The sequence below is a fragment of the Hemicordylus capensis genome, chromosome 5, assembly GCF_027244095.1.
Source record: "Hemicordylus capensis ecotype Gifberg chromosome 5, rHemCap1.1.pri, whole genome shotgun sequence".
NCBI classification, from domain to species: domain Eukaryota; kingdom Metazoa; phylum Chordata; class Lepidosauria; order Squamata; family Cordylidae; genus Hemicordylus; species Hemicordylus capensis.
The window spans coordinates 133,479,723-133,507,476 of record NC_069661.1 but is presented as its reverse complement, the minus strand read 5'-3'; the positions used below and the strand labels follow the sequence as shown (position 1 = coordinate 133,507,476).

At 42.0% G+C, this 27,754-nt stretch overlaps 1 protein-coding gene and 1 long non-coding RNA gene across 7 annotated transcripts in view; one reads left to right on the top strand and one right to left on the bottom strand.

Annotated features, from left to right (window-relative positions):
- Window positions 1-530, top strand: part of RIBC2 (RIB43A domain with coiled-coils 2) — a 64,022-nt gene extending 63,492 nt beyond the window's left edge. For all 5 annotated transcript variants that reach the window (XM_053254879.1, XM_053254878.1, XM_053254880.1 and 2 more), the window contains one exon: window positions 212-530. In XM_053254879.1, the coding sequence (XP_053110854.1) occupies window positions 212-293 (82 nt within the window). In that variant the 3' untranslated portion in view covers window positions 294-530. The remainder of the gene's footprint in view (window positions 1-211) is intronic.
- On the bottom strand, window positions 113-24,014 carry LOC128326949 (uncharacterized). 2 transcript variants are annotated; one of them, XR_008308355.1, is made up of 6 exons: window positions 23,953-24,014; window positions 20,386-20,614; window positions 14,414-14,536; window positions 6,233-6,434; window positions 2,015-2,397; window positions 113-462 (listed from the first exon to the last, which is right to left on the bottom strand). It is a non-coding gene; the product is annotated as an uncharacterized LOC128326949 (long non-coding RNA). The 2 variants fall into 2 exon arrangements; XR_008308356.1 differs by having other exon boundaries at window positions 2,015-2,218.
- Window positions 24,015-27,754: the final 3,740 nt, after the last annotated feature.

Genomic DNA, 27,754 nt, shown 5'->3' with positions numbered 1-27,754 from the left:
CCACCTGAGGGTCACCCCTGTGCCCCGCTGCACTCGGCAGCAGTGAATACTCCCACCCTTTAGCACCCATTTTGATGTATGTTCCTAGAAAAACAAACAGCATACATAAGGAAACATTTATAGCCATCTTTTAATGTTTTAAAGTATTTCAAAAGACAATAAGTATTTTTTAATAAGTCAAATGCTATTAATTGAATGTATTTATTTCCAGGAACTCTTATCTTGATGAAGAAGTATATGCAAATTTTCCTTCTGGCCAGTATTACACACAATTTAACACAACTAGCCGATGATGTGGAGCTAGTATTATTTGCCTTTGGAGATATGTCTAGAAAATTTGTAGAAATATATATAACATTCTTCTTTTCTTCAAATATTTAATAAAGATAGTATCAATATTGTTTTTCTTGGCATCTGACAATTATGAACACTTGTTTTGTTTTCGTTCTATAAAAAACAAAGCTGTAGAAAAAGGAAATCTGAATTAACACAATGTACAAAGAAAGAATAAACAATACAAGTTTACAGTTCTGCTCATTGAAAGTGTGAATCCTTGCTGCAACTCTTCTTGAATAATTTACCTAATTTCAGTAAATTAAATTGGGTTGCTTAAGTGCACATCTGTGTTTCTTGCTCACCCATACCTTTCAGAATAACCTTTTACAGTAAAACATCTGGTGGAAATATGCATTAGCAGGAGAAACAAGAATGCTGCTAATAACAGCCATTCGCATGCTGACTTCTCCCACTAGCCTGCACAAGATGCAGTATCACCATCCCTGGGTAATGGCACTATCACATGATGCATTTCTCCACTCCCACACGATCTTCATTGTTGTTGCCCCAGTATGGGGAGACATACAACATCATGATATGACATGGGTAAGTGATACTATATGCAGGACAGCTTAACACAGGGATGCCATTTTTGTTGACATTCCTCTGTCATTTGAAACATGTAGTCTTCCCTGTACATAAGAGTCTTCCCTGTATCCTTTTTGGATACAAAGTGGGGAAAACTTCCAAAAGAACCTTCATCTCATTCAGGAAACAGATGTTTGTCTTCATGGCTTCTCTTCAGTCTCACATATGAAATTGTGTCCATGTAAGTCATCAGACAAAGCCTTCTGGAAAGCTTGGATCTTCTTAGAGAAACTCTGTGGTCCTCCTCTTCACAATTTGTTTTCAAGTCATGTTGTAGAACTTCACAATTTAACTACTTAATTCTGAGATGAAGCACTAGGAATTGTATGATTGTGTCTTCAAGGGGAATTATCAGGTAAATGTTCACAAATGCAAACACAGTCTCATACTAATCACATGCTTATCCCAGTTCTTCAGTTTTCACCAGTTGTGCAGCATATTTTGTCCCATGGCTTTCAGTTGAATTTGGTTGTGCATAATTGGGTGCAAGACAGGAGCCATGGGACACAATCACATACCAGAGTTCTTTTCAGATTTTCCCTATTACTTTAAGGAAGTATAACAATCATTTTGTGGAATTATGTAACCATTTGAAAGCGACTAATACAAATCTCTTACTAAACACAAACCATTACCTTCCTGCCTTTCTCAGATTTTAGATGGCATCTTTCCCACCTGCACCAGCAAGGCAGTTGAGCAGAAAGGGCAGATATATCTGATCTATACAGGCAGCAAAATGAGGTGGCCCTTGGGTAGAATGTGCTGTATCTAGTGTACTCCCTATCAGATTCCCACATGATGTTGACTACAACTCCCAGAAGCCCCAGCTGCAATGTCTTTTGCTTGGGGATTATGGGAGTTGTAGTCAACAATACCTGGGAATCCCTGTTAGAGGGAACACTGGCTGTATCACTTCATACTGTGAGTGGAATTCACATTTTTAAATACTCTACACACACACACACACAAGCCACACAATACCCTCCTTAAAGGTGAGAAGAACTAGCATGGCAGGTGTGAGACTGGTTCTCTGTTGTTTTTCTGTTTTGTTTTGACACATTGAAGAACATGAAACAATTGCACTCCTTACCTTCACTCAGAAATGGTAGTGTCAACTCTCTCACCTCATTCTTCTGCATGTGTAGACCAAGCACATGAAGACTGAGAGCTGGAGGATGATAATGTTAAATACGATTCTGTGCTGCATCTAAATGCTCAAACAATCATGGTGATTTCAGGTTATTAAATTTTTGCATTTGAGATTTTGTATTCAGTGCTTCCTCAGCCAGGCTTGCTGCCAAAGAGAAGATTGGATGTGTAGATAAAAACAAACAGGAAGACAAAAACAAAGAAGAACAGCAGGATCGTGATGAGTAGAATATAAATGGAACTGGTTACAACAACACTCCTGTCCCATGATGGCATAATTCTCTTTGTAGGGCACAATACTGGACAGTGGTATCAATATTCGCTCTAGAAAACAAACAGACATTTTGAACCTTAAGGAACATCAATTTCAAAACCTGATTTTTAGGCATAATGGCTGTTTCTTTATTACAGTATTCCTTGGGTCCAGAATATCCAGCTTTCTCACAACTTCCTCCTCACTGCATCCCCCTGTACTCCCAGAAAAAGCCACTCTTGAGGGTACAGAACAGCATGGGGTGTGGTGCAAGGGGCTACACTTTACATAATGTGCTCCCATCTGATTTCTGCTGATTCTCCCCTCCTATTGCAGCCTCCCATGGCACATCCCACACCATTATGCCTATTCAACCCTCAGGGGGCTGCATGTGGGGGGGGGGCAGGGGAGGAACAGGGAAGGCCCATAGCAGGAGAGGATTTCCATTGACGCTATTCTGGAGCCAACCTATGGAACGACCTGAGTGACATCCAAATTCTTCTCTCAGAATCTGGATCAAGATCAGAGTCCTGAACTTTCTAGCTAGATGCTGAATATTGCAATATCTGTTATAAGCTGGGCAAACGGACAAATTAACATTGCCATTTATTTTTGTATGATGCATACTAAAGAGTGTTTGACAGCCAATTATGTGGAACAGGGATGAGGAAATGTACGATATAAAGACATCACAGCATAAGGTACATCTTATACCTTGTGCTATAAGGTATCTAGCTATATTTGCTATATTTAAGGAAGACAAAAGCTTGATGTATGGACACCATTATAGATGGCAGCCCCATATTTCTTGTAACACACAATTCTGCCCTCAGGCTTGATTTGAAAGAGGAGGATTTAAATAAATGTGATTAAATTTTACACCTCCATCCGGGGCCTTCAGGATGAGAAGATCTATACAACAAAATAAATCAGCAAAAAATGTTTTATTTATTATTAATTGGCATAAAGAAGAGGCAGAGTTCAGAATTACCAAGAATGTTCAGTCTTAATTTTTCAGCAGCCTAGGGCCACTAGAGTCCATTGGAGGGGGTGTTTTTATTGGTGTACACCTAAAAATGTAATGTATGGATAACAAGAGGCAAAACTGTGTTTGCAAGTATGTATACCATACATATACATACATTAAGGTGCCTGTTTGGTAGTAAACCTGGGTTTTTATCTCTGTAATGTATGAAAAGTCTTCAAATTTTCAGTTTTCATCTATGCTGTCATGCTATTTCAATAACCATACCAATCTCAGTTATGCAAAAGCAAACTGATATTTTCCATCTTACTTTGTTACATCATTCTTCTTCTGCCATGTGTGGAGTTTTACTTCTTGGCAAATACTTAGTTCACATGTCTTCATTTATGTTAATTTGTATATTTTTAGTTAAGAAAACTGGGTCGACGACAGCATACCAAAAAAGCTCATTTATTCTATAGTTTGTGGAGTATTTGCATGCTTATTTGACCTTCAAAAAACTAGTTAAGATACATATTTGGGCATAACTTGGATAACTTAAGATACTTATTCGGGCATAACCTCCCCTGCTAACTTGGCAAAGAGGCAACTTTTAATATGGTGATTCTCTTTTATTTAGCAGGGGGAGAGTAACTGGCCTGCTCCACCCCCAGCACAGTATCTCCAGTGACTGTTGCTGGTGTATATCTCTTATGTTTCTTTTTAGATTGTGAGCTCTCTGGGGACAGGGATCCATCTTATTTATTTGTTATTTCTCTGTGTAAACCGCCCTGAGCCATTTTTGGAAGGGCGGTATAGAAATAGAAATAATAATATTAATCAATCAATCAATCAATTAATTAATTAATTCTAGTTATTTCTATTGCTGTCAGGAAAATATCAACATAGCACTCTCCACAGCTGAATTGTAAAATATAAATAACATTTCAGGGATGTTTTAAGTAGTCACTGTGTTAGGGATTATTTTCAGTTTGTTCAACCTGCGGGTGTGGACAAGATCCTTGGACTACTGAACTTGTCCATGTGCATGCTCGACCCTTGCCCTTCCTGAGTTATAAAAGCTGCTGGCAAGGATTGGCTGAGTGGGTAGGGGAGGTAGTTAATCTGTTGCTGGTAGAAGACATGGTGCCATTGTGGTGGCGGTGATCCAACCCCAAGGATTCCTGGAGGTTACTATTTATTTTGATCCTTTTAAAGCTAGCTTCAGGCTTGGTTTCAGTACTGAAACAGCCTTGATCATTCTGGTGGATAACCTATTTCAGGAACTCAACAGGGAGAGTGAATCCCTGATGATTCTGCTGGACATGTCAGTGGCCTTCAAAACCATCAACCAGCCATGGCATCCTTCTGGACTGCCTAGCACACATGAGATGAGGGGGCACTGATGTGCAGTGGGTCTGTTCCTTCCTGTCAGGGAGGTTCCAGAAGGTGGTACTGGGGGTTCTTCAGGCTCGACACCTTGGCCTTTGACTTATGGTGCCCTGCAGGGTTCTGTCTTGTCGTCTGTGCTTTTTAACATCTACATCTACATGAAACTAATGGCTAAGGTTGTGTGAGGGTGGTGGTCTGTCTGACACCCAACTTTACACCTCACTGCTATCCCTAGCTAGAGAGGTTGTAAGGGTCCTAAATTATTGTCTTGAGATATTTAAATTGGATAAAGGTTGATAAGCTGAAACTAAACCCAAAGAAGACAGAGATTCTCCTGATTAGGAGATCTGCTGACCTGGGTGTGGGTCATCCTCTTGTCCTGGATGGGGTTTCACTTCCTCTGAAGGAGTAGATTCACAGCTTGGGAGACTCCTGGATTCAAAACCCAAGTCCTTACTCTTGGATTCCCAAGTAGTGACAGATGCCAAGAGTGTGTTTGCCCAGTTTTAGCTGTTGTGCCAGGCATGTCCATTCCTGGGCTTTGCCATGGTGACTCATGTTCTTGTCACTTCACAGTTAGACTACTGTAACATGCTGTACATGGGGATGCCCTTTAAGACCCTCTGGAAATTACAGCCAATGCAGAATGCAGCAGCAAAGGTTAGGGCAAGGACCAGGTGCTTGGCCCATATTGCTCTCCTACTGTGTCAGCTACACTGGTTGCCAGTGATTTTCTGGGCATAATTAAACGTGCTGGTTCTGATCTTAAAGCTTTTAACAACTTAGGGCCAAACTACCTGGAAGATTGCCTACTCTCACATAGTTCTGCCCAGCCTATGAGATCATGTAGAGAGACTCTACATGAAATGTGTGCATCTGGCCACCTTCTGAAGCATGATTGCATGGGTAAACTTTCTCAGTGGTGCCTTCAGCCCTCTCGAACTCCCTTTGCCTTGATCTCAGGCTCACCCCCTCCCTCCTTAATTTTAAAGAAATTTGAAGATGTTTTTATTTCAGCAGACCTTCCCCTAACATGTCTCTGACTGCCCTGTTTTAATTATTGTCTTTATCCTGCATTTTTATGGCTATTGTGTTTTTAAAAATAAATTTGTTTTAAGCCGCCGTGAATTCAAATATGAATTCATAAGAATAGTGACAGAGAAACACCTCAAATTAATTAATTAATTAAATGAGAACATAGGGGAAAGTACAGTTATATTTTAAACAGAGAGAGCATATGAAGCAGCCTTATATTTTGTGAGGCCATTGGTCAAGACAGGTGGCATTCCATTCTGGAGAGGCTCACACCCAATCTGGAGATGCTAAGAATACAAACTGAGATCTTTTAAATGCAAGGCATCATCATCATCAATTATTTATTTATGTAGCACCACCTGAGCACATGACACTTTACACAGAATTAGAAAATGGTTCCTTGTCCCAAGTGATTAACAGTTTATACCCCGCCACACCCTCACCCACACACTTCCCAACTCTGCCACTTTTTAAAAAAAATGAAAGTCTTAAAGTGCTGCAGTATTGCTACTTACATTACCATGTCTGCTGGAAATATCCATAGTCACCACCTTTAACCACCATGATTGTATTTCATGTCTGTCTGAGTCAAATGACTAGCAGATCCTACCACCTCTTTCTTCTATACTGATGCTTAAAGGAACAGATTATGCTGGGATCAGTGGCAGATGCCTGAGCCTTACTGATTTCACATCGCTTTCATTGTTGCTTAAGAGCCTAATTTATTAAGGGAAAATAAGGTTAGTGCCTTGGTTAGGAATCCTTCTTTTGCATGAATGCTTTAAATAGGGGGACAAACAAATTGGTTGGACCACTCACTTGTTGAAAAGGCATACTTGTGATTAATTTGCATACATGTGATGTTCATCATTTTGAGGCTTTGAATCTTCTGTTAATTGATTGTTAAAAGTTTCTCCAGATATGACAGGGAGTTATAGCTGAAAAGTCACTGCTTGAAATTCATGCTTTTACCACTGAGTGGCACATACAATTATTAACCACAGAAGAATTCCTTGAGACTTGAAAGTTCTGTTAACAGTAACCCCAAAATGTATAAACCCATTCTTAGGTCTGCACAATGTGATTACACTGCTGCCTGAAAGAATTATTGTGAATACTAACCTTGAGAAATCTATTTCCTGTGGCTCATTAGCAATCCTACTTTTTGCACAGAAGGGACCGCAAAAATCCTGCCTACATTACAAAACCCACAAGAAAATAAACTTTGGCAAGTAGATGTCATAATTTTATTTAAAAACACACAAACTGACTGTTTCTGTGCTGAATCACACCCCTTTTTTTCTACTCCTATCTGGGTGGAGGTAGCAGTGGGGAAGAATGCTTTTAAGTAGCTCTGCTGTGATAATAACAAAACAAAAGCTCTAATATCCCATTCTTCTGTGAAATGAAACTGCAAAAGAGGATTAAGCAGATGGAAAGCTGGGGCTGGGTTAATTGGCTTCCTGTATACGCATGAAAAAAGGGCCAAACTAGATATTATGAGGGAAAAGCTAGCTTCCCAACAACGTGTTTCACTCATAATGCTAGTGGAGGGGTTGAGGGGGCATTTGCAGAGTCAGTAGGCAGAAAACCCAAGTCCTGCTATGCTGCCTCATCATGGCAGGGGGCAGAGTGTTCCTGGGAGGGAGGAGCAAAGTACTCCAGGAGGTATACTCCCAGTAGGGTCACCCAAAGCGCGAAGGTCATCCCAGCTGCCCAGCTAAAGCAAGCAGGCGCCTATACTGAGCAGCAGTGATATAGGAAGGTGCTGGAGGCGGACGATTACTTCAGTGACAACGACAAAGGCATCATTTCATACTGTGCGGGAGAAGGCAATGGTAACTACTCCTGTATTTTACCAAGAAAACCACATGGATAGACAAAATGGAATGATTGTCGATGGAGTGCCTGATGATGGGCCCCTCAGGTTGGATGGTACTCAGCATGTTACTGAGGAAGAGCTGAGGATCTCTCAGAGTACCAATGGTGTTTATGACACAGTTAGACTAAAGCCTTTTGGACGTCTAGCAGCTGATGTTGCCGTGTGGGAAAATAAAATCCGAAGCTGCAAAGACAGAAACACAATGGGAAAGTGGAATGTAAAAAGCATCAGTGAAGCTCGACACAGTGAAAGATGAAATGAATCGACTACAGATTGACATCTTGGGCATCAGTGAATTAAAATGGACTGGAATGGGACACTTTCAGTCAGGAAATCATACTGTTTTCTACGCAGGACATGAAAAACCAAAGGAAGAACGATGTTGCTTTCATAGTCAGGAAGGATCTAGCAATGAAAGTACTTGGATACAATGTGTTCAATGACCGACTAATATCAATTAGATTTCGTGGACAACCCTTTAACATGACAGTTCTTCAAATCTATGCCCAAACGACTGATGCAGAAGAAGAGGAAGTTGATGAGTTTTATACTCAAGTCAGTCTGAAATTGACAGAACATGCAAGCAAGATGTGGTGGTGGTGGTTGGAGACTGGAATGCCAAAGTTGGAAAAGGTAAGGAGGAAAACACCTATATGTCAGCCTATATTATTATTATTTATTTTGCATTTATATCCCGCTCTTCCTCCAAGGAGCCCAGAGCGGTGTTCTACATACTTAGGTTTCTCCTCACAACAACCCTGTGAAGTAGGATAGGCTGAGAGAGAAGTGACTGACCCAGAGTCACCCAGCTAGTATCATGGCTGAATGGAGATTTGAACTCAGGTCTCCCCGGTCCTAGTCCAGCACTCTAACCACTACACCACTCTGGCCTAGGAAACAGAAATGAAGCAGGTGAACGACTTCTTAGTTTCTGTCAAGCCAATGATCTCTTCATTGCTAACAAATTCTTCAAACAACTAAAGCGGCACCTATACAGATGGATATCAACATAGAGAGTACACAGAAATATAATTGATTTCATTATTGGTGCAAAGAGGTGGAAGAGCTCAGTTATAACAGCAAAGACATGGCCGGGGGCCCGACTGTGGAACAGATCATGAACTGCTCATGTGCAAGTTCCAAGTCAAGCTAAAGCAGAAAAACAAAGCTATCCAGCTTCCATGATATGATCTTGAGAATGTACCCACCATTTTCAAGGAGAACACCAGGAACCGCTTTGAAGTTCTGAACCTCATTGATATGAACCTCATTGATATGAGGAACCAGAGGAACCGTGGGATGAAATCAAAGAAGTTGTTAAGGATGAATGTGAAAAGAGACTGCCAAAGACCAAGAAACAGAAGAAAGCAAAATGGATGTCAGAACAGATGGTGGAAATTGCCAAGAAGAGGAGAGAAGCCAAAGTCAAGAAAGATAAAGACCTTAGGAAGGAACTTAATAGGGAATTTCAGAAAGCTGTTAGAAGAGACAAGGAGCAGTACTACAATGACATCTGTAAAGACCTTGAGGATGGAAATAGACCCAGAAAAACAAGGCAAGTTTCCCAAAAGGTCTCTGAACTCAGTGGGAGGTTCCAACCACGAATTGGTATGTTAAGAGATGCCAAAGGACAGATAGTAACTGATTCAGAGAAGATCAAACAGAGATGGAAGGAGTATACTGAAAATGTGTACAGCAGGGACGTCAACATCCAAGATACTCTAGAAGATATTCCCTACTTGCAAAAACCTCTAATATGGGAAGATGAAGTTAGATCAGCACTCCAGTCATTACCAAGTTGGAAGGCTACAGGAATTGAGGGAATAGCTACAGAAATATGGTAAGCAACAGAAGAAGAATCAGTCAAGGTTCTAACCAAACTATGCCAGCAAATTTGGAGAACGACACAGTGGCCAACAGATTGGAAGAGGTCAGTCTACATACCCATACCAAAGAAAGGAGACTTAACAGATTGCGCAAACTATCACACAATATCCTTAATTTCACATGCTAGCAAAATAATGCTCAGCATCATCCAATGCAGATTAGAGCCCTACATGGAAAGGGAAATGCCAGATGTTCAAGCTGGTTTCAGAAAAGGCCGAGGAACAAGAGACATCATTGCTTTGCTGATGCATGCTGGATAATTGTGAAAGCCAAAGAATACCAGAAAGAAGTCAATATGTGCATTATTGACTACAGAAAAGCCTTCAATTGTGTTGACTATGTTAAGTTGTGGAATATCCTTAGGAATATTGGCATCCCAGAACATCTCATTGTTCTCATGAGAAACCTATATGCAGGACAGGAAGCCACAGTCCAGACGGAACATGGTGAAACAGAGTGGTTCCAGATTGGCAAAGGAGTAAGACAAAGCTGTATACTTTCTCCGTATTTATTCAACATATATGCTTAACATATACTGAGAGAAGCTGTACTGGAAGAAGATGAGCATGGTTTTGAAGTTGGAGGAAGAAACATCTATGACCTGCGCTACATTGATGACACCACTCTGATAGCTGAGAATGTGGATGATCTGCAAGCTCTAGTAATGAAAGTCAAGGAGAACAGTGAAAAAAATGGGACGACTAACTGTAAAGAAGACTAAACTAATGATAATCGGTACAGCAACCAGCCTCACAATTGACAATGGTGGATAGCTTCTGCCTTTTAGGATCGACCGTCAACAGTAAAAGATCCAGAAGTCAAGAAATACGCTGCAGACTAGCACTTGATAGGGTTGCAATGAAGGCCTTGGGAAAGATATTTAGAAGCCGTGACATGTCTATATCAACAAAGATTAGAATCGTTCATACAATGGTGTTTCCTGTGACACTCTATGGCTGCAAAAGCTGGACTTTGAAGAAGCAAGATAGAAAAAGTATTGACACTTTTGAACTTTGGTGCTGGAGAAGACTTTTGAGGATACCATGGACAGCCAGGAAAACAAACAAATGGATCATAGAACAAATCAATCCAGAATTTTCACTCAAGGCACAAATGACCAGGTTCAAACTATCACACTTCGGACACATTATGTGAAGACCCACCTCCCTTGAGAAGTCCATAATGCTGGGGAAAGTTGAAGGAAAGAGGACGACCAAGCAGCAAGGTGGATTGAGTCAATTACGACAGCAATGAATGCACCACTGAGAGACCTTAAAGGCCAAGTTGAAGACAGATCATCCTGGAGAGGATCTATCTATGTGGTTGCTAAGAGCCGACACCGACTTGACAGCACTTCATCAATCAATCAATCAGGCAGAAAACAGATGCTTAACCCATCCCTCACCCACCACTTCCCTCCTGCAGCCAACCTCCTCCAGCAATTTTGTAAAGTCCTCATCCCCTGGCTCTGAAACCAGCAGTGAGCTCAGATGAGGGAAAGACAGCTACCAAGGAATTTGTAGGGGAAAATAAGCGGGTGCAAGAGGAGTTACACACTTCTCCTTCTGCCTAACAATCTTCCTCTGTAAATGTTCTCCCTGCCTGCAGATTATCTCAGGAATCATTGACTTGCCTTTGCTGCGATCACATCTAGTTTGGTCAGGTGTTTGGTCCAAGGAATATCATTTTTCGTGCATGCTCTGGTTTGTCTACCAGGATACTGAAAGCACTGGTGGTGACTAAGGTCTGTATGAAGAAATATTGGTTGTGCTTTTGATGCATAGAGATTTTGTGCTGTAAAGAGTTGCTGTATCTCATACCCATAAATGTAACTTCTGTGTTTTACACAGGCATAGAAATAAAAATACAGCCTGATCCATAGAACCACAGTTCTGAGACAGGAGCTGAAGAGGTAGGAAGCATCGAGCCCTTTCTCACGAGCAGTGAGAAAGAGAAAGGGCAAGAGGGCTAGCAGGGAGGAAGCCTTAAAAAGCTTACTTGCCCGCGGATGATCTAGTCCTGTTCTTTGGGTGGGCGGATGGCCCACCCAGACAATTATGGGCCGCTGGTGGTAGCTCTGAGGGTTGGGGTGCCAGATGCATCGCCCAGGCCCCCTGGAGCTCCCATAATGTACCATGCGACTACGTGGTGCATTATGGGGATCCCTCCTCCCCTCCCTGAAGCCAGCCGGGAGCCCTGCAATCTGCCAGCCCCAGGTGGGGCTGGCAGACAGTTGCTAAAACAGGGTTAGGAGAGCGCTCCTTCTAACTCATTTTGGAGGGTGGCTCCATAGACGGGTTTGCCACTGCAGTGCCGCCGGGATCGACTCACGCATGTGAAAAACCAAGCTGGACTTGTTTTGCACACGCAGGTGAACAGCTTCATTGTGTGGACCCAGTAAGTTTTATGTATAATGTGAATGGTTTTCCCACTTCCTGGGTTCAGGTTTTTTTTAAAAAAGAGATTTTTTAATAACAGCAGTCCAGTAGGATTCATAAACATTTTTAATGCTTCTGTTTAAAAACCATGCAAAGTAAGTGTGAGGGAGATTTGGGGGGCTTCTTAGTGTTTCTGTCCAAACCCACCCCCCACCCCCAGTGTTCCTCTAACTTTTCTAGGATGCTGCCACCATCACCTCCTTCTTTACTCCCACTTGGGATACAGAGGCTGTGCCCCTTGGAATGCTAGTTTGCGGGTTTCTGGCCTTCCTATCCTTCTCTGTCACCACAGAGTGAGGCCCTGCCAGTCTCCCCCTTGCCCTTGTCTGCTAAACAAGTCGTATGACCACTGGGCAGGCACACAGGAGATAGAATCTCCCAGAATATCCAAATGCAATAAATAAATAAAGAAATAGCACATGCACACTCAACTCGGTGTTTCCTTTATAAAAAATTGTTTATTAAAACAGAAGGAGCAAGGAATTGGGATGACAGAGGAAAGAGCACAGGCCTAGAAAGAAAAATAAAACATTTTTGCTAACTCCTAACACTTGTCTAAGAGTCAAAAGGTATACTTACAAAGATAATCTAATCCAAGCCTCTGGTCCAGCTGAGGATAGTAAAAAAGCAAAAACATAAGCTCCCCAACCTGGGTGGGGGGAGGAGGACACTCACCTCCAGTCAGATGCTTGCCACATGGGGATGGCTGTCACTTGCTTACCCAATGGGAAGCCAAGGCTCACTTATGTGGGGAGATCAAGACATTTCAAGGCACCACTTAGAAGTGGAGCCAAGATACTGGGGATCCAATTAAGGGGTCTATTCACAGTGTGAGACAGTTTTAATGGATCCTGATGGGTCTGCATATGTGGTAAACAGGATCTGACCACCTTGAGCCCATGGAGATTCAAAGCTAGAGGGGTGCAGATAATGAGTGTGGGTAGGGTTTTCCTATGGTGCTCTTTTTCTATAGTAAGGACACATATTTTTATGTCAGTAACCCATAATCAGCTGGAACACAGACCACAATGCAAAGTGGTATTTTGATTGGTGCTTTTGTGCCCATCAGTATTGTTCCTATATACTAAAATCTACTACTGTAACTAATAACTGTTTAACTCTGTGGGCCTATAATGCAGAAGAAGATCAAAGTAGTATCAATATCAGCAAAACGTTTAGTTTACTACACTAAGTGCCACATTATGCAGAGGCAAATGGCAAGTACACTTGACAAGGAACCACTGCCAATTCTGGCTCCCTACACAGAGGAAAGACCGAGGTTACCAGCTTACCAATGGGGAGGCGAGGCAGGGGAAGGGTGTGCAAGTGAGGGAAACTGAGCCCTTGCCTTATCTCCACTTATCCTTGACCACATGCAAATTTGTCTCAGCCTGGTTCATTTTCCATATCAGAGCCAGGTTGGGGGGAAAGGAGTTCAGATGACATACCACTGGGAGTGGGAGGCAAAATGGGGAAGGGTTCAGCTCTCCTCACCCATTTGCCTCTTTTGATGTTAAAAGCAGATACCCCCACCTACCACTTTATATGTGAATAGGGCAAACACACGGATGTGCATGTCACCATAATTTCTAGTTTGGCCCTTAGGTATACACCTAAAAAAGTGCAATGTGTAGATCTGGACTCAGCTAATAGGGCTCAAGTTTGTTGAAGATAGAATGTTAACACATTTATTGCCCATTTTTCCTATATGTGTGTCCTACTATTGCCATTGGTCAAACATGTTTTGTAGTGTTTGAAGCAGAAAGCTGCCAAATCTGTTTGACCAGGGTAGGATGAAAGAAAAATGGCTGTATCATACTACCTTCAACTCTTTTAACAAGTGTGTCTCTAGTTTATAGGTAAAAAATAGTCAGTGAAGCCTTGGTTTCCATGGAGCAACCACATTTTTAGAGTAAATGGGAAAGTCATTTAATCCCCCCTCCCCGATGTAACAAAGTTTGCAATCCCAAATGGTGTTCTCATTCTTGGCAAGCTGAATAAAGTAATGTTTGGTTTCCTAAAGCTGTTTTAATTCAGGAGAATGGAGGCTCAGGAAAACAGAATTCTAATGTTGTGTCTAGGAGCTGCTATTTATCATTGAAATGGAGCCATTCTAATGGCTTGAATGTGCTATTCTGTCACATATTACGTCAGTATCAATATCAGAACAAATCCTGATTCTCTTCCTTCATGGGAGAGCCATGGGAAATACACTTTAAAAACAGAAATCCTAGGCAATGGCCACAGTCCAGTTTTAGTCATACTTCGTTGCATGCAAGTAGTGGCCCCAGAATTCAGTGAGGCACAGATTATCATTGTAATGTAAATTTGCATCAGTTGCACAGATGGACTGTTTTTGCTGGATTGGGGTCAACATATCCAGAGTTTCCAGTCACTGCATACCTTTTTTTCTGCATTAAAACTAGAAGTACACTCCAGCGCCTGAAGAGGTTTCTTTCCAGAGTGTGAAAGAGTAAGAATTAACTGACCTGTATTTCTGAACAAATTACTATTCAGGTGAGCATCCTGATGGAAAGAGGGACACCCAGAACAGTCGCTTACACAGTGACACAACTGGCAGACAACAGGCAGACTTGGAGGGCAGGCAGTTCCTTTGGGGAGGAATAGAGAATAGGTAGACAGGAGCCTTGCTCCAAAAGAAATAAATTCTTACTCTTCTTAGTTTTGAAAAAAGATGACTATGGGGAGATATGATAGAGGTCTATAAAGTCATGAATCTTGGGGTGCACTAAGATAATTAGGGTGCCCGCACTGCCCAGCCACAAGGTGCCCCCCATGTGAGACCCCACCCCCACGGACGAGGGCCCTGAAAACTCCTTTGGGGGACCCACCCCACCAACCTCCACTTTTTTTTTAACTTCTTACTACGGGGTGGCTGTGGGGGGCGGGATTGAAAGGATGAAGCAGTCCTCCCTTCTTCCCTCTCCCCCACTCCCCTGGCAGCCGAGAGACCGGAGGGAAGCTTGGGCTTGCAACGATCTCTAAACTGAGCAGGGGCGCCTCACACTTTGTTAAAGATGTTGGCCCACACGGATGCGGCCAGTGTCCATCCAGTCTCTCCGCCATTGGGGGAAGGGGGAGAATGGAGAAGGACTGCTCCCCCCTGCAGCCACCCCTCAGCCACGGTAAGAAATAAAAAATAATAATGGAGGTTTGGCAGGGCGGGCATGGGGTGGCTGCCAAGGTCCCCCGGCCATTTGGAGGTCCCAACCAAGACCTTGGAGGACTGGACCGGGTTCCCAAGGTCTGGGAGTTAGTGCGCCTCTGCAGGTATGGTGTGGAGAAAGTGGAAAGAGAGAAATTCTTCTCCCTCTCACATAACACTAGAACTAGGAGTCATTCCATGAAATTGATTGCCAGTTAATTTAGGACCAAAAAATGGAAGTACTTCTTCACACAACGCATGATCGACTTGTGGAATTCTCTGCCACAAGATGTGGTGACAGCCAAAAATAGCTTTAAGAGGGGTTTGGATAACTTCATGGAGAAGGGGTCCATTAACAGCCTCTGAGTATCAATTGCAGGGGAGTAACAGCAGGAGAGAGGGCATGCCCTCCACTCATGCCTGTAGGCTTCCAGCAGCATCTAGGGGACCACTGTGTGAAACAGGATGCTGGACTAGATGGCCCTTGGGCCTGATCCAGCAGGACTTTTCTTGTGTTCTTACTCTTTTATTTGCTGTCAAATAAGTATGCTTCTTTATTGCTTAGCAGAACACACATACCAACTTAGAAACTGAAAGGAACAAGAATAAAAAGTCCATGGGTAGAGTCTAACCCCATCCCATAATAGAAGATTCTGATATATTTAACCCTTTAATGTTCATATTACTACTTCCACTTCCCTTTTTAAAATTACAACTTGAACTTAATCTTACAAAAAACTAGAAGTTCACCTTTCCTTCATTGGGTAATAGCTTCATTCATAAACTGGATTCTTTTCTGGCATAGAAGATATCTGTTCATCACTGACTTTCTGATTAGTTGATCTTGGGGTTTATTCCCACATCACAAGTTTTTGATACTTCAGTCTCTCTTCATGGATTCTGTTGCTCTGGGCACTCAACAGGCATAGAATATCTTTATTGCAGTACTTGACCAGATTTCAGCATTATAGTACAAAATTAACATTCAATGCTGTTGGTACAGTCTGTCAGTATTTAGATAAAAGAAGTTGATTCAATGTTTAGAATATGCCCAGGATTCTGTTAGCTTGGTTGAACCCCACAGCAATTAAAGATTCAAAAGAGAGTCTGACTGTATGAAGCCTTCCCATTAACTTTGATAACCACAGCGTGGATCTGATCATCCAAAACTAGGGGAGCTTTAGCCAATACTTAAGGACTCTAACCACACTCTGGTCTCCACCTTATTCACTCCTGCCTCCAGTCTTAAGGCTGAGTAGGATATGCTTTTTGGCATTTTTGATACTTCAGTCTCTCTTTGTGGATTCTGTTGCTCTGGGCACCCAACAGGCATCTACAAGCCAGCTTACCAGTGACAACTACCCTCAGCCCTCTGGTGAGCAGGACACCCAGCACCACAAAATCGCCTCGCCACGTCCATTGCCATCTTTGAGTAAGTAACGAGCAGCCAGAATCCTTTGTGAGCAGTAGAATAGGGCTCCTCCCACTGTTTCATATCATCTCCATATCCCAGTGCAGATGACAGAAACTTCTTCTGACAGAAACCATTTCTCTTCTAAGACCTCTGCCTGTGTGCCAGAGAAGGATCTGAGGAAAGAGAGGGCATTGGTGGCTAGTGAGCTAAGGTAGGTAATGTTTATGAATCCCTGGCACTCAATCCTGTCAGCTGGTGGCTCAGGCATTGTCACACTGGTTCATATATGGTTGTGATATCAATGTCGCCTGAACCTTTGACCATCATTAAAACAATTTTCAAAAGAAAAAGATCCTGTTTGTGATTGTGAGCCCTTTGGGGACAGGAAGCCATCTTATTTATTTATTACTTCTCTATGTAAACCACATAAGAACATAAGAACAGCCCTGCTGCATCAGGCCTAAGGCCCATCTAGTCCAGCATCCTGTTTCACACAGTGGCCCACCAGATGCCGCTGGAAGCCACAGGCAGGAGTTGAGGGCATGCCCTCTCTCCTGCTGTTACTCCCCCGCAACTGGTACCCAGAGGCACCCCGCCCCCGAGGTTAGAGGTGGCCTACGGCCCTCCGACCAGTAGCCGTCAATAGACCTCTCCTCCATGAAGTTATCCAAACCCCTCTTAAAGCCATCCAGGTTGTTGGCTGTCACCACATCTCGTGGCAGAGAATTCCACAAGTTGATTATGCGTTGTGTGAAAAAGTACTTCCGTTTGCTGGTCCTAGATTTCCTGGCAATCATTTTCATGGGATGACCCCTGGTTCTAGTGTTATGTGAGAGGGAGAAGAATTTCTCTCTATCCACTTTCTCCACACCATGCATGATTTTATAGACCTCTATCATGTCTCCCCACAGTCGTCTTTTTTCTAAACTAAATAGCCCCAGGTGTTGTAGCCTAGCCTCATAAGAAAGGTGCTCCAGGCCCTTGATCATCTTGGTTGCCCTCTTCTGCACCTTTTCCAGTTCTACAATGTCCTTTTTTAGATGTGGTGACCATTATTGTACACAGTACTCCAGGTGTGGCCACACCATCATTTTGTATAAGGGCATTATAATATTAGCAGTTTTATTTTCAATCCCCTTCCTAATGATCCCTAGCATGGAATTGGCCTTTTTCACAGCTGCCGCACATTGAGTCGACACTTTCAACGAGCTGTCGACCATGACCCCAAGATCCCTCTCCTGGTCAGTCATCGGCCAATCAGATCCCATCAGCATATACTTGAAGTTGGAGTTTTTCGTCCCAATGTGCATCACTTTACACTTGCCAACACTGAACTGCATTTGCCACTTTGTCGCCCTCTCACCCAGTTTGGAGAGATCCTTTTGGAGCTCTTCACAATCAGTTATGGATTTCACTACCTTAAAGAGTTTGGTATCATCTGCAAATTTGGCCACCTCGCTGCTTACCCCTGCTTCTATATCATTTATGAATAAATTAAAAAGCACCAGTCCCAGTACAGATCCCTGGGGGACCCCACTCGGAAACTTTTGTTGAAAAGTGGTATATTAATAATATTTTTTTGTTTTTGTTTGTTCAGACAGGTTAATGCCAATGCTTTTGATCTTGTACCCCCAAGTTTCTCTCCTTAACATGATATCCATGGTTGTTGTTTCAACTGTTTCTTTTGCGTTTCCATCTCCATATTGGGACACATTAAGTCCAGATGAGTTCTTATCTTTCTTCTCATCAGTACTTTCCTCCCCATCAATAACTGGATTCACTTCCACGATTGTTTTGGGGTGTGATTCTAAGTTACAAAAGAACCAGATCAACTCCTTTCCATCATTTTTTTCATCCTCCTTTTGAAAGTTCTTCCTGCTCTTTCAACTAGACCTGAAAGCTGGATGGTATGGGAACATCTGAATGTGTTCAGTTCTGTTTTTGCTCACGAACACACTAATTTCCTAGTTAGAAAATTTTGGTTCATTATCTGTGACCAGGACTATGGACACTCAAATGGTGGCAAAAGTCTGTTGGGGGTTTTTCACAGATGCTTGCTAAGGTCACTGGGCACACTTCCAACCATTTTGAATTAGCATCTACCATAATTTTTTTTAAAAAATAAAAAATTCCCCATGAAGGGTCCTGCATAGTCTAGGTGTAGCTGAAACTATGGTTGTTCTGGCCACTCCAAAGTGTGAAGAGATGCTAGTCCTGAAATCTGACACTGAAGACACTTTTTTTGACTACCTGTTCCAACTCTTCATCCAGGTGTGGCCACCAAACATACCCAAGAGCTAAAGCCTTCATGTGTCAAATTCCTGGAAAGGATTCATGTAGCTTTGCTAGAACTGTCATCCTTGTGGGGTATCCCACAATAGGCAGCTATCCTCTATGGTTAGTTCTGTACTTTCTAAAAGAGGTGGAGTTCTTCTCCTGGATTGTTTTTTGGCCAGTCCAGTAATGCATACTGTGATACCTGGGATAGGATAGGGTCCTGTTTAATCCATATTCTGAACTGGGCAACCCTCACTGATCCAGGTGCTCCATTAACAGTTTAACGTCCTCTGGGACCTCAACAGTCAGAGGTGATTCAGGTAGTGGCAGTCTGCTTAGGGCATCAGCAGTTGCATATTGGTGTTATCTGCCTTGTAGATTATCTTGTACTCACATGCAACCAATGTCAGTACCCACTGCTATAGATGTGTTGCTGCCATGGTTAGCACTCCTTTGTTTTCATTGAACAGTCCACCGAATGGTTTGCGGTCAGTTAATGCCAAATGTGATTGCTAGACAGAGGTGGCCCCATTAGGTGAACTGCACCTCAGGTGGCACCTTTAGAGGCCTTTTTTGGAAACACAGAATGCACCCCCATTGCTCCCAGTGCCCACAGCTGCCACTCGCTGCCATGTACTTTAGGCCTCAGTTGCTGGTGTTATCCCTGAGTCAAGCCAGTGTTGCCTTCATCTCCCTTTCAGGGGCTTCTTTTATTGTCCCGGTGCCAGAGTTCCCTTTCTCAAGAGATGGTGTAAGAGTTTAAGAGAGCTGAAAGATTTGGGAGAAACTTCTTATAATAATTTAGCATACCTCAGTATGCTTGAAGCTTTGAAGTATTTTGTGGAGCAAGGTGTCTTTTTCAATAGCTGTGACATTTTCCGTTATAGGGTGAAGTCTGTCTTTGTTAGTTTTGTAACCTGAATACTGTATTTCTGATCTCATGAAAAAACATGTTTTCCATTTTAAATTCAGTCTTTCCCCCTCTAGTCTTTGAAGTACCTTCTCAAGAGTTGGGAGGTGTTTCTGTTCACTTTTGCCAGTGATGAGAATATCAGTTAGCAGTGCTAAGTTCGTTTTTTGAACCCTGCTACACATTCCAACATAGACTCCCCTTCTTTTCTCATTCTATTATGGAATTTAAAGCATTCCACCACAATGTTTGGCTTTAGAGCAGGGCTGCTCAGCTTTGGCCCTCCTGTAGATGTCGGCCTACAATTCCCATAATCCCTGGCAATTGGCCAGTATGGCTGAGGATTATGAGAGTAGTTCAAAAACAGCTGGGGGGGGGCGGCCTAGGTTGAGGAGGCCTGCTTTAGGGGATATTGCTCTGTTGCAGATCTGCTAGCCTTTTGACTCCTGTCTTTTGAGGTTTCAGAAGACTTCTTAGCAGGCCCAACCAAAGGCCTGTCAACATCTGTGGTGGCTTGGTGAATGATCACCCCCGTCCCTATTCTCATGGTGCACACAGAGTGCCCCAGGAATAAATTTTTCCCCCTTCTGCCACACAAATCCTTCTCCTCTGCAACCCTCCCCCCATCAAGAGTCCATTCCCCTATCAGCTGTTTCCTATCCTCCCTTTCACCTCCCCTTCCCCTCTATCTTACCTTGAGGTGGTGATAGCAGCAAGCACTGCCACCATTCTTTTTCACAGTCACTGCCCTCCCCTTAAAAAGGCAGAGAGCAGGAAACTGAGCAACTCACACTTCTTGCTGCTCTCAGCGGTGACTGGGAAGGTGGTGGCTGGAGCACTGCTTCCCCCTTATCCAATCTGCTGCCTGAGGCTGCCAACTCATTGACAGGCCAGCCCCACTTCTTAGGAGGGAGTATGTTTTGCTGCCACAGACAATGAGAAAAATTTGCTTTCTGTTTGTATGGATCTGTGATATAATTTGCTCACAAACAATATCCCAATCTTCTAATATATTACTGCCAATCCACTTTTTCTGGATTAAACTCCTCTTTCCCCATCTTCTCGTTGCTTCTTTTCAACAGAGGCCCATGCTTCAGAAGAAATACATTTGCTTTCACTTGCAGTTAAGCCTATCAAACCAACGTGCTTCTTTATTACTGAGCAAGACACTAAGAAAAATCCAAGGATTCCAGCTCATAATAGAAGGTGATATGGTGATAACAGAAATGTTGCAATATTCCTCAATAGAAGGTTGCAATTGCTAATTTAATGATCTTGTTACTACACGCCACCCATGGGAACTAATGGCCCTAATATAACAGTAATTTTTACCTTACTACAAAGATCAGAGCTGCAAAACTATGATTAATATCAGCTGGAAACTAGCATGAGTTGTACAGCCAGTAATTGTCCATTGAACAGTGAGAGATCTTTCCCTTTATAGTACAGGACCTACAAGGAATTGCAGATTATGTAGTGCAACCAGATGGTGGGGGAAGGGGGGAAATCCAGAATATTTCCTGTGCTCATTAAAATGGTACAGCAGAACTCTCTTCATATTAGCATAGCATACATTGCAGATTTCATGCCTACACTTTTGAGAAATAACTGAGCCAATTCTCTTAACTATACGTTGTAATCAGATACTAGGGTTTTCAAGCTGCACTGTTCTGTCAGTTTTATAGCCCCACAGCTACGAAATAGGATCCACTACAGATTTATTTCTCCTCAAATCACATTTAAGTTGTCAAAACCAGTACATTTCACAGACAAAAATTGGATGCTTGTGTGTTGCAACATCTCTGTTTCTATGCCAAGGCTTGCATCTGAGGAGTTTCCCCCTACCCTTCTCTAGCTGCATATTGTTGAAGACTTTTCTCCAACTGCTATATGGTATATTCATTTATTCTGCAATAGCCTGTCTTGTTCTGATTTAAAAGCAAAGAAGATGGTTGTTCTTTGGGTTAAATATTTACTTTAAAACCCAATAATTGTCCTATTGTATGTTTTCAACAGTGCAAACTTAATTTTACCAGCTGCATTATATGAATTGACAGGCAATGGCCTACATTATGTGCAGAGGTGCAGCTAGGTAATTTTGGAGTCTAGACCTAATGAGCGCATGCCCCCTGACCCCTGTAAAATAAGCATCCTTTCCACAAATGTACATTTCATCACAAACCCACAGGTATGGGCCAGAGACGAGTGCATTTGTGAGGAGCGGGGAGGACTACACAACCCACAAATGACCCACACATCTTCTTGATCATTCACCACAAACCCACAGATCTGCACTGCAAAAAAAGAAAAAAGAAAAAGGACTACACAAGTCCCAGTGGATTCACATAGCTTCTTGACCACTCACAGACTACCTGGGACACAACACATGTCCCTTGCTCCACAGTTCTCATGCACTCCTTTTGGATCACAAACCAACTTGACCATAGTGCATTTGTTTCAAAAATGTTTGTTTATTCAGATGTTACAGTTAGTTCCACTTTCACTAGACGTGAAGTACTCTATGGACAGAGATAACTCTTTCTGACAGTTTTACTGCAGTAGGGGGATAATTAATTAAAAATCACTGAATTGACCAATTTCCTTGAAATAAAAATACAGAGAGCCCTGCCATCATGGATACATGTGTGCCCAATTTCAGAACTCTAAGCCCAGCCATTCTGGAAATGTAAAGGGTTGGGCAAAGGGGGTGGGCATGTTGCATTATGAAGGCAAGGGCAGATTTCTTCATATGGGGGGTGAGATGATGACCTAGGGGAGGGGGCTTAAATTCCAGAAGTTTTTGTAATTTTCTACTATGAAACAAGCCACTTCTAGAACTTTGACTTTTTTTGAAGTTTTTTAAAATTAAAAAATCATTAAAAATCAATAGATTGACTGATCCACTTCAAAATCAATACTCAGAATCCTGCTAATCTGTTCTACATCTGTGCCAAATTTCAGAATTTCAGGCGAAGCCATTCTGGAATATTAAAGGGACCATTTTTTCCCTTGGTGGAAAATCATGGGGGCCGTCTAGCAGAGTGGGAACATGGACCTGGGCCCTCAAGTCCGTGCCTAATGGCACCCCTGATTATGTACAATGTTACAGAGCTGTAACACAGCTGCGGACTTCTAAAGCAGCCCCAGCACTGTTCTGAAGCAGCTTAATTACAGCTATGTAATGCTGCAGATCATGTATACCAGTGTGTTTCATTGAGCCATAGTGTTCATATATGTGCATTTTCATGCATTTGTACTAAATGCATCTCTCTGCCACATTCCAAGATATGACTTCAGCAACTTAGCAGAAAGAGCCTGAAAATTGAGAAATGGAGAACCTAGCAATTTTTACCAACTTAATTTTTTAAATGTCTTTATAATATCTCCAAATGGGGAAATGGGGACAATGATTTATCAGAGATAAAGATCAGAACATCTAGTAAATAGGGCCAGCTGCAGCATACATGGATACCTTTGTCAAAATGTCCAGGCATCCTTTAAATAACTGTAAACAATACCAATGACATAGTGTTGTGCATCTTTCTTTAAAAATTCCCAGTTTATACTTCCCAGAGTTCAAGCTTCAAGGAAACAGAGAGAGGGGTGGGTGGGGGGTGGTAAGCAATGGACAAGGAAGCAACTTTGGTAATGTACAAGGTTCAAAAAAATCATGATTTACTAAGAGAATGAGAACAATGATACTGCACCCTTAGAATTCTGCATCCATAAACTACCTTTTCTCAGTCAGCAAGAGATAATATAATTAACATGTGTCTCTCTGCTTAGCAAGAAATATAGCCTCCCTCATTTCTTAGCCTCCCCCATTTCTGTATGTTACAGAGAGCCATATCTTACTTAGGTAATAGACCTCTGTCAAGGCGGTACCACTTCAGACTGCAATTGGAAGTTCACGTGATTGCATGCTGCTTCATACAAAAATAAAGCAAAAACAAGAACCTGCATACAGAAAACTAGCCTCAAGACTAGACTAGAATTCTTTTTTCTCATTTCTCTGTGGAGGGAATATTTTGGTGGATCAGGTGAACTGAACTCCTACCTGCAGTATGAAATGACTTAGCCAAGATCAAATTTATTACCTTACTGAGAACTAGGCCTAAGACTCAGCAAGATAGCTCAGAAACATCTCAGAGATGTCTTTCTGTTATTGGCTGTTTTTACACAGTCATTTTAAGTTCACAGAGCACTTAGTCATGCCAATCTTAATTCAAATAATATGGCAACAAGATATAAATCCACATACCATATGCAAAGTGAAGAGATTTGCAAATTCTCCCAGAATAGCCCTGAATTCCAAAGCATAGTCTGTTATTTAACTTGTTATTGCTGTGCTTTCCAGCCCACATCCTGACTGGTGAAGCCTATGGTGAGGAGATTGTTACTGTAACATGTTCCCTGCTGTCTGGAGTAGTTTTTGCAATGTGTTTTCAAAATGTTCAATAAGTATACTGTGGACTTGATTATGACAGCAATGAATGCACCACTGAGATACCTTAAAGGTGAAGCTGAAGACAGATAATCCTGGAGTGTGGAGGATCCTCGCTAGGAACATATTCTGCAGACTGGGTGCCACCATGAAGAACTCTCTTTCCCCAGTCAACAGTTGCTACACCGCACATGGCAGAGGCACCCAGAGGAGGGCCTCTGGAGCTGGTCTCATAGGCCAGTCATTTTATGCAAAAGAGGAGTCAAACTCAATATGGTTGCTAATAGTTGACCCCGACTTGACGGGCACTTAATCAATCAATTGTTTCCACATTTCCAAGCTTCCCCAAAGCAGACTTTCTCACAATAGAATTCAGAAACTCAGACACTCACATTATTTGGACTTGAGTCAGGGCAAGCTTAACATTTTATTCAGTTTATTTATTTATACTTTTATGTGTTTGTATACCATTTCAGTTACAATTACTGGGGTGGTTTGCATAGAAGAAATAAGACAACAACATTGGGGTGGGAGCAAATAAAATGATCACAGTCAATAATCAGCTGCATACAACCAGCAGTATAATAATTCATCCTCATATTTACATCAGTTGATTAAAATATCTGATGTGAAAATATCCTCGCTAGGAACATATTCTGCAGACTGGGGGCCACCATGAAGAAATCTTTTTCCCCAGTCAACAGTTGCTACACTGCACATGGCAGAGGCACCCAGAGGAGGGCCTCTGGAGCTGGTCTCATAGGCCAGTCATTTTATGCAAAAGAGGACTCAACCTCAAACAAATTGCAATAAAAATGAAATTTGTTTTTTTGTACTCAGGAAGGTATTACATGAAACATCGCAAAAGTCTACCAAAATCTGAGGGGTACATTTTGGGGGGAATGTTTTTTTTTGGCCACCATTGCTAGTTTTTACTTAATTATACTTAAAGAGACAGATACTTAGAAAAATAGACATATTTGGTCCTCTGTTGGTCTAATTCAACTGGCTCAATTTAGCCCCCCCCCAGCTGTTTTTGGACTACAACTCCCATAATCCCCAGCCACAGTGGCCAATAACCAGGGATTATGGGAGTTGTAGGCTAATGTCTGCAGGAGAGCCAAAATTGAGCTGGCCTGGTCTGATTCATTAAAAACTTAATTGTCTAGCCTAAAACTTACCTTAGATTAAAAGTTCAAAAAGTTAAGTAAATTCATTCATTCATTCATTCATTTAACATATTTTTATACTGCCCAAAACTTACGTCTCTGGGTGGTTTACAACAAAAACAGAAAAGTTAAAACATTACTTAAAACTGATAAATGACAACAAAGAAATTAAAACATTGGTTAAAATAAATAACAGCAAAAAGCTAAAACATTACCACAATTTAAAACCTTTAAACAATATTTTCAAACAAAGTTAAAACCATTAAAACGGTATTTAATTAAAAGCCTGGGTGAACAAATGTGTCTTGAAAGTTTTTTAAAAGATTGTCAGAGATGGGGAGGCTCTTATTCCAGCAGGCAGCACGTTCCAAAGCATTGTGGCAAGTTAAGATGCTATCTCCAGAAATATCCAGTATATGCTTAAATGAATAAGGAACTGGTGCACACCCCAAAATAAGTCTTGAACTACCTCAAACCACATGCACCCACAACCAGAAGACTCTCCCCTACAAGTCTCTACAATGGAGACATGAGTTTAACCATTCAGTTGTTTACTCTTTATTTTTGAGACATTTCTCCTGGGGGGAGGCGGGGTGTTCACCAGCCAGCCCTTGTAGAGGCCTTTCACAGGTGTTTCCAAGGCAAGACAACAAGGGTAGAGGCTGTTTACTTCCCATCCCTTCTTTGCCCACTCATTCCCTTTCCTTCCCTTTTTCTCCTCATGACCATTCCAACTGAAGTGAGTGCATGTAAAACTGATGATACGATACCATCTATTTTCTTAATTTGAAGAAATTTAAAACATATTTACCCCGACAAACACATCAAAGACTCTTGTACGGAAGACAGACCAGCTAAAAAGACTTTTCCTGGAAAAATGGAGTCAGTCTGTGCTTCCCTATTTGGATGCAGAAAATTCCATTATAAATATGGAGTGGGGCGGGGGGACTTGTTTTTGTTCTTGTTAGGTTTCCTGTCTGCTTGTCAATTTCTGCTCATAGCCATTTTTCCATGGATTTAATTAAAGAAAAATTATACACTTGTTGAGCAGGCAATTCTGAGGGTAAAAATCCCCTTCTAGCATTTGAGAAGCCACAGTAGGTTGTAGCGGGGCGGGGGGGGGAGGTGAAATAACATGATAGAATGGTGTTTTACCTCTCCACCCATATACATGAGAGTGCCTATATCCTTATGTTACTAAAGTGAACTTCAGTGTTTAGTTGATCCTGGTAACAAGAAACAAGACAGATATTTACTTTTACATGAAAAGTTTAAAAATGACATGTTTTTGAAAGCCTCAGTAGCAAATGTTTTGGAACAGGGCATAACTGAAGAATACTTTGAATGGTCTTGTTTTCCATCCCCCCCCTGCCCCCCACCCGTTAGGCTTGTGTGGTTATCTTTTGATAATAAGAACCAAATGTTGTCTGTGGTGGAAGTGACTGGAAACGACACTTATGATCAGAATGGTTGGTACCCCACCCACTTCTTTGAAAAGCCAATGTACATAACATAATTTAAATTACTTCAGAATGTAGCAACCCTTCCATGTACTTGCGTCTTTCATCTTTGTAGATAGTGTGGGAGAGGGAATCCTAAATAAGGATTTGAGTACTACTAACTGATTCCCTATGGCATGGTCTGAGCGGCGGAAAGAGGCTGAGTAAACTATGCCGGGGAGTGAGTAACCTATATAAGTAGCTAGCTACATTTATTGTTAGCCCCTGCTAACTTGGCAAAGAGGCACCTTTTAACATGGTGATTCTCTTTATTTAGCAGGGGGAGAGTAACTGGCCCTATCCACCCCCAGCACAGCATCCCTCCAGTGACTGTTGCTGGTGTCTATCTCATGTTTCTTTTAGATTGTGAGCCCTTTGGGGACAGGGTTCCATCTTATGTATTTATTATTTCTCTGTGTAAACCACCCTGAGCCATTTTTGGAAGGGCAGTATAGAAATCGAATGAATGAATGAATGAATAAATGTATTCCTGTATTTATTTCTCAATTTGTACCCCATCATTCAATCCGGACCAAACTCATATTTAAAATATTTAGTAATATATGGTTATACTTTTTCTTTCAATGTTGTGTGTGCATATGAAATTGTTTCTTCCTTGAGGGCATGTAACATGTGAGTACTGACTCTTGAGGCATTGAGGAGAAGTGTCAAGCCAGACCTAGAGTTGCCACTGAATTTCAACTAAAGTGGAATTTTGAGGTGCAACTGGAAATTCCTGCTCAGGAGGAACATTTTAAACATTTCATGCCCCACCCCAAACTGAGGAATATGTTCTACAAAACTAGCAGAATTTCTTAGGGGAATTCGTGTGTCCCATTTACCAGATCATGTGCTGCCATGGTGCAGCTCTGTGGCAACTCACAAGGACACCCCACCTGGGAGGCTCCAACAAGCCTTCCAGCATCAGGGAGCTCCCCAGCACTCGTGCAA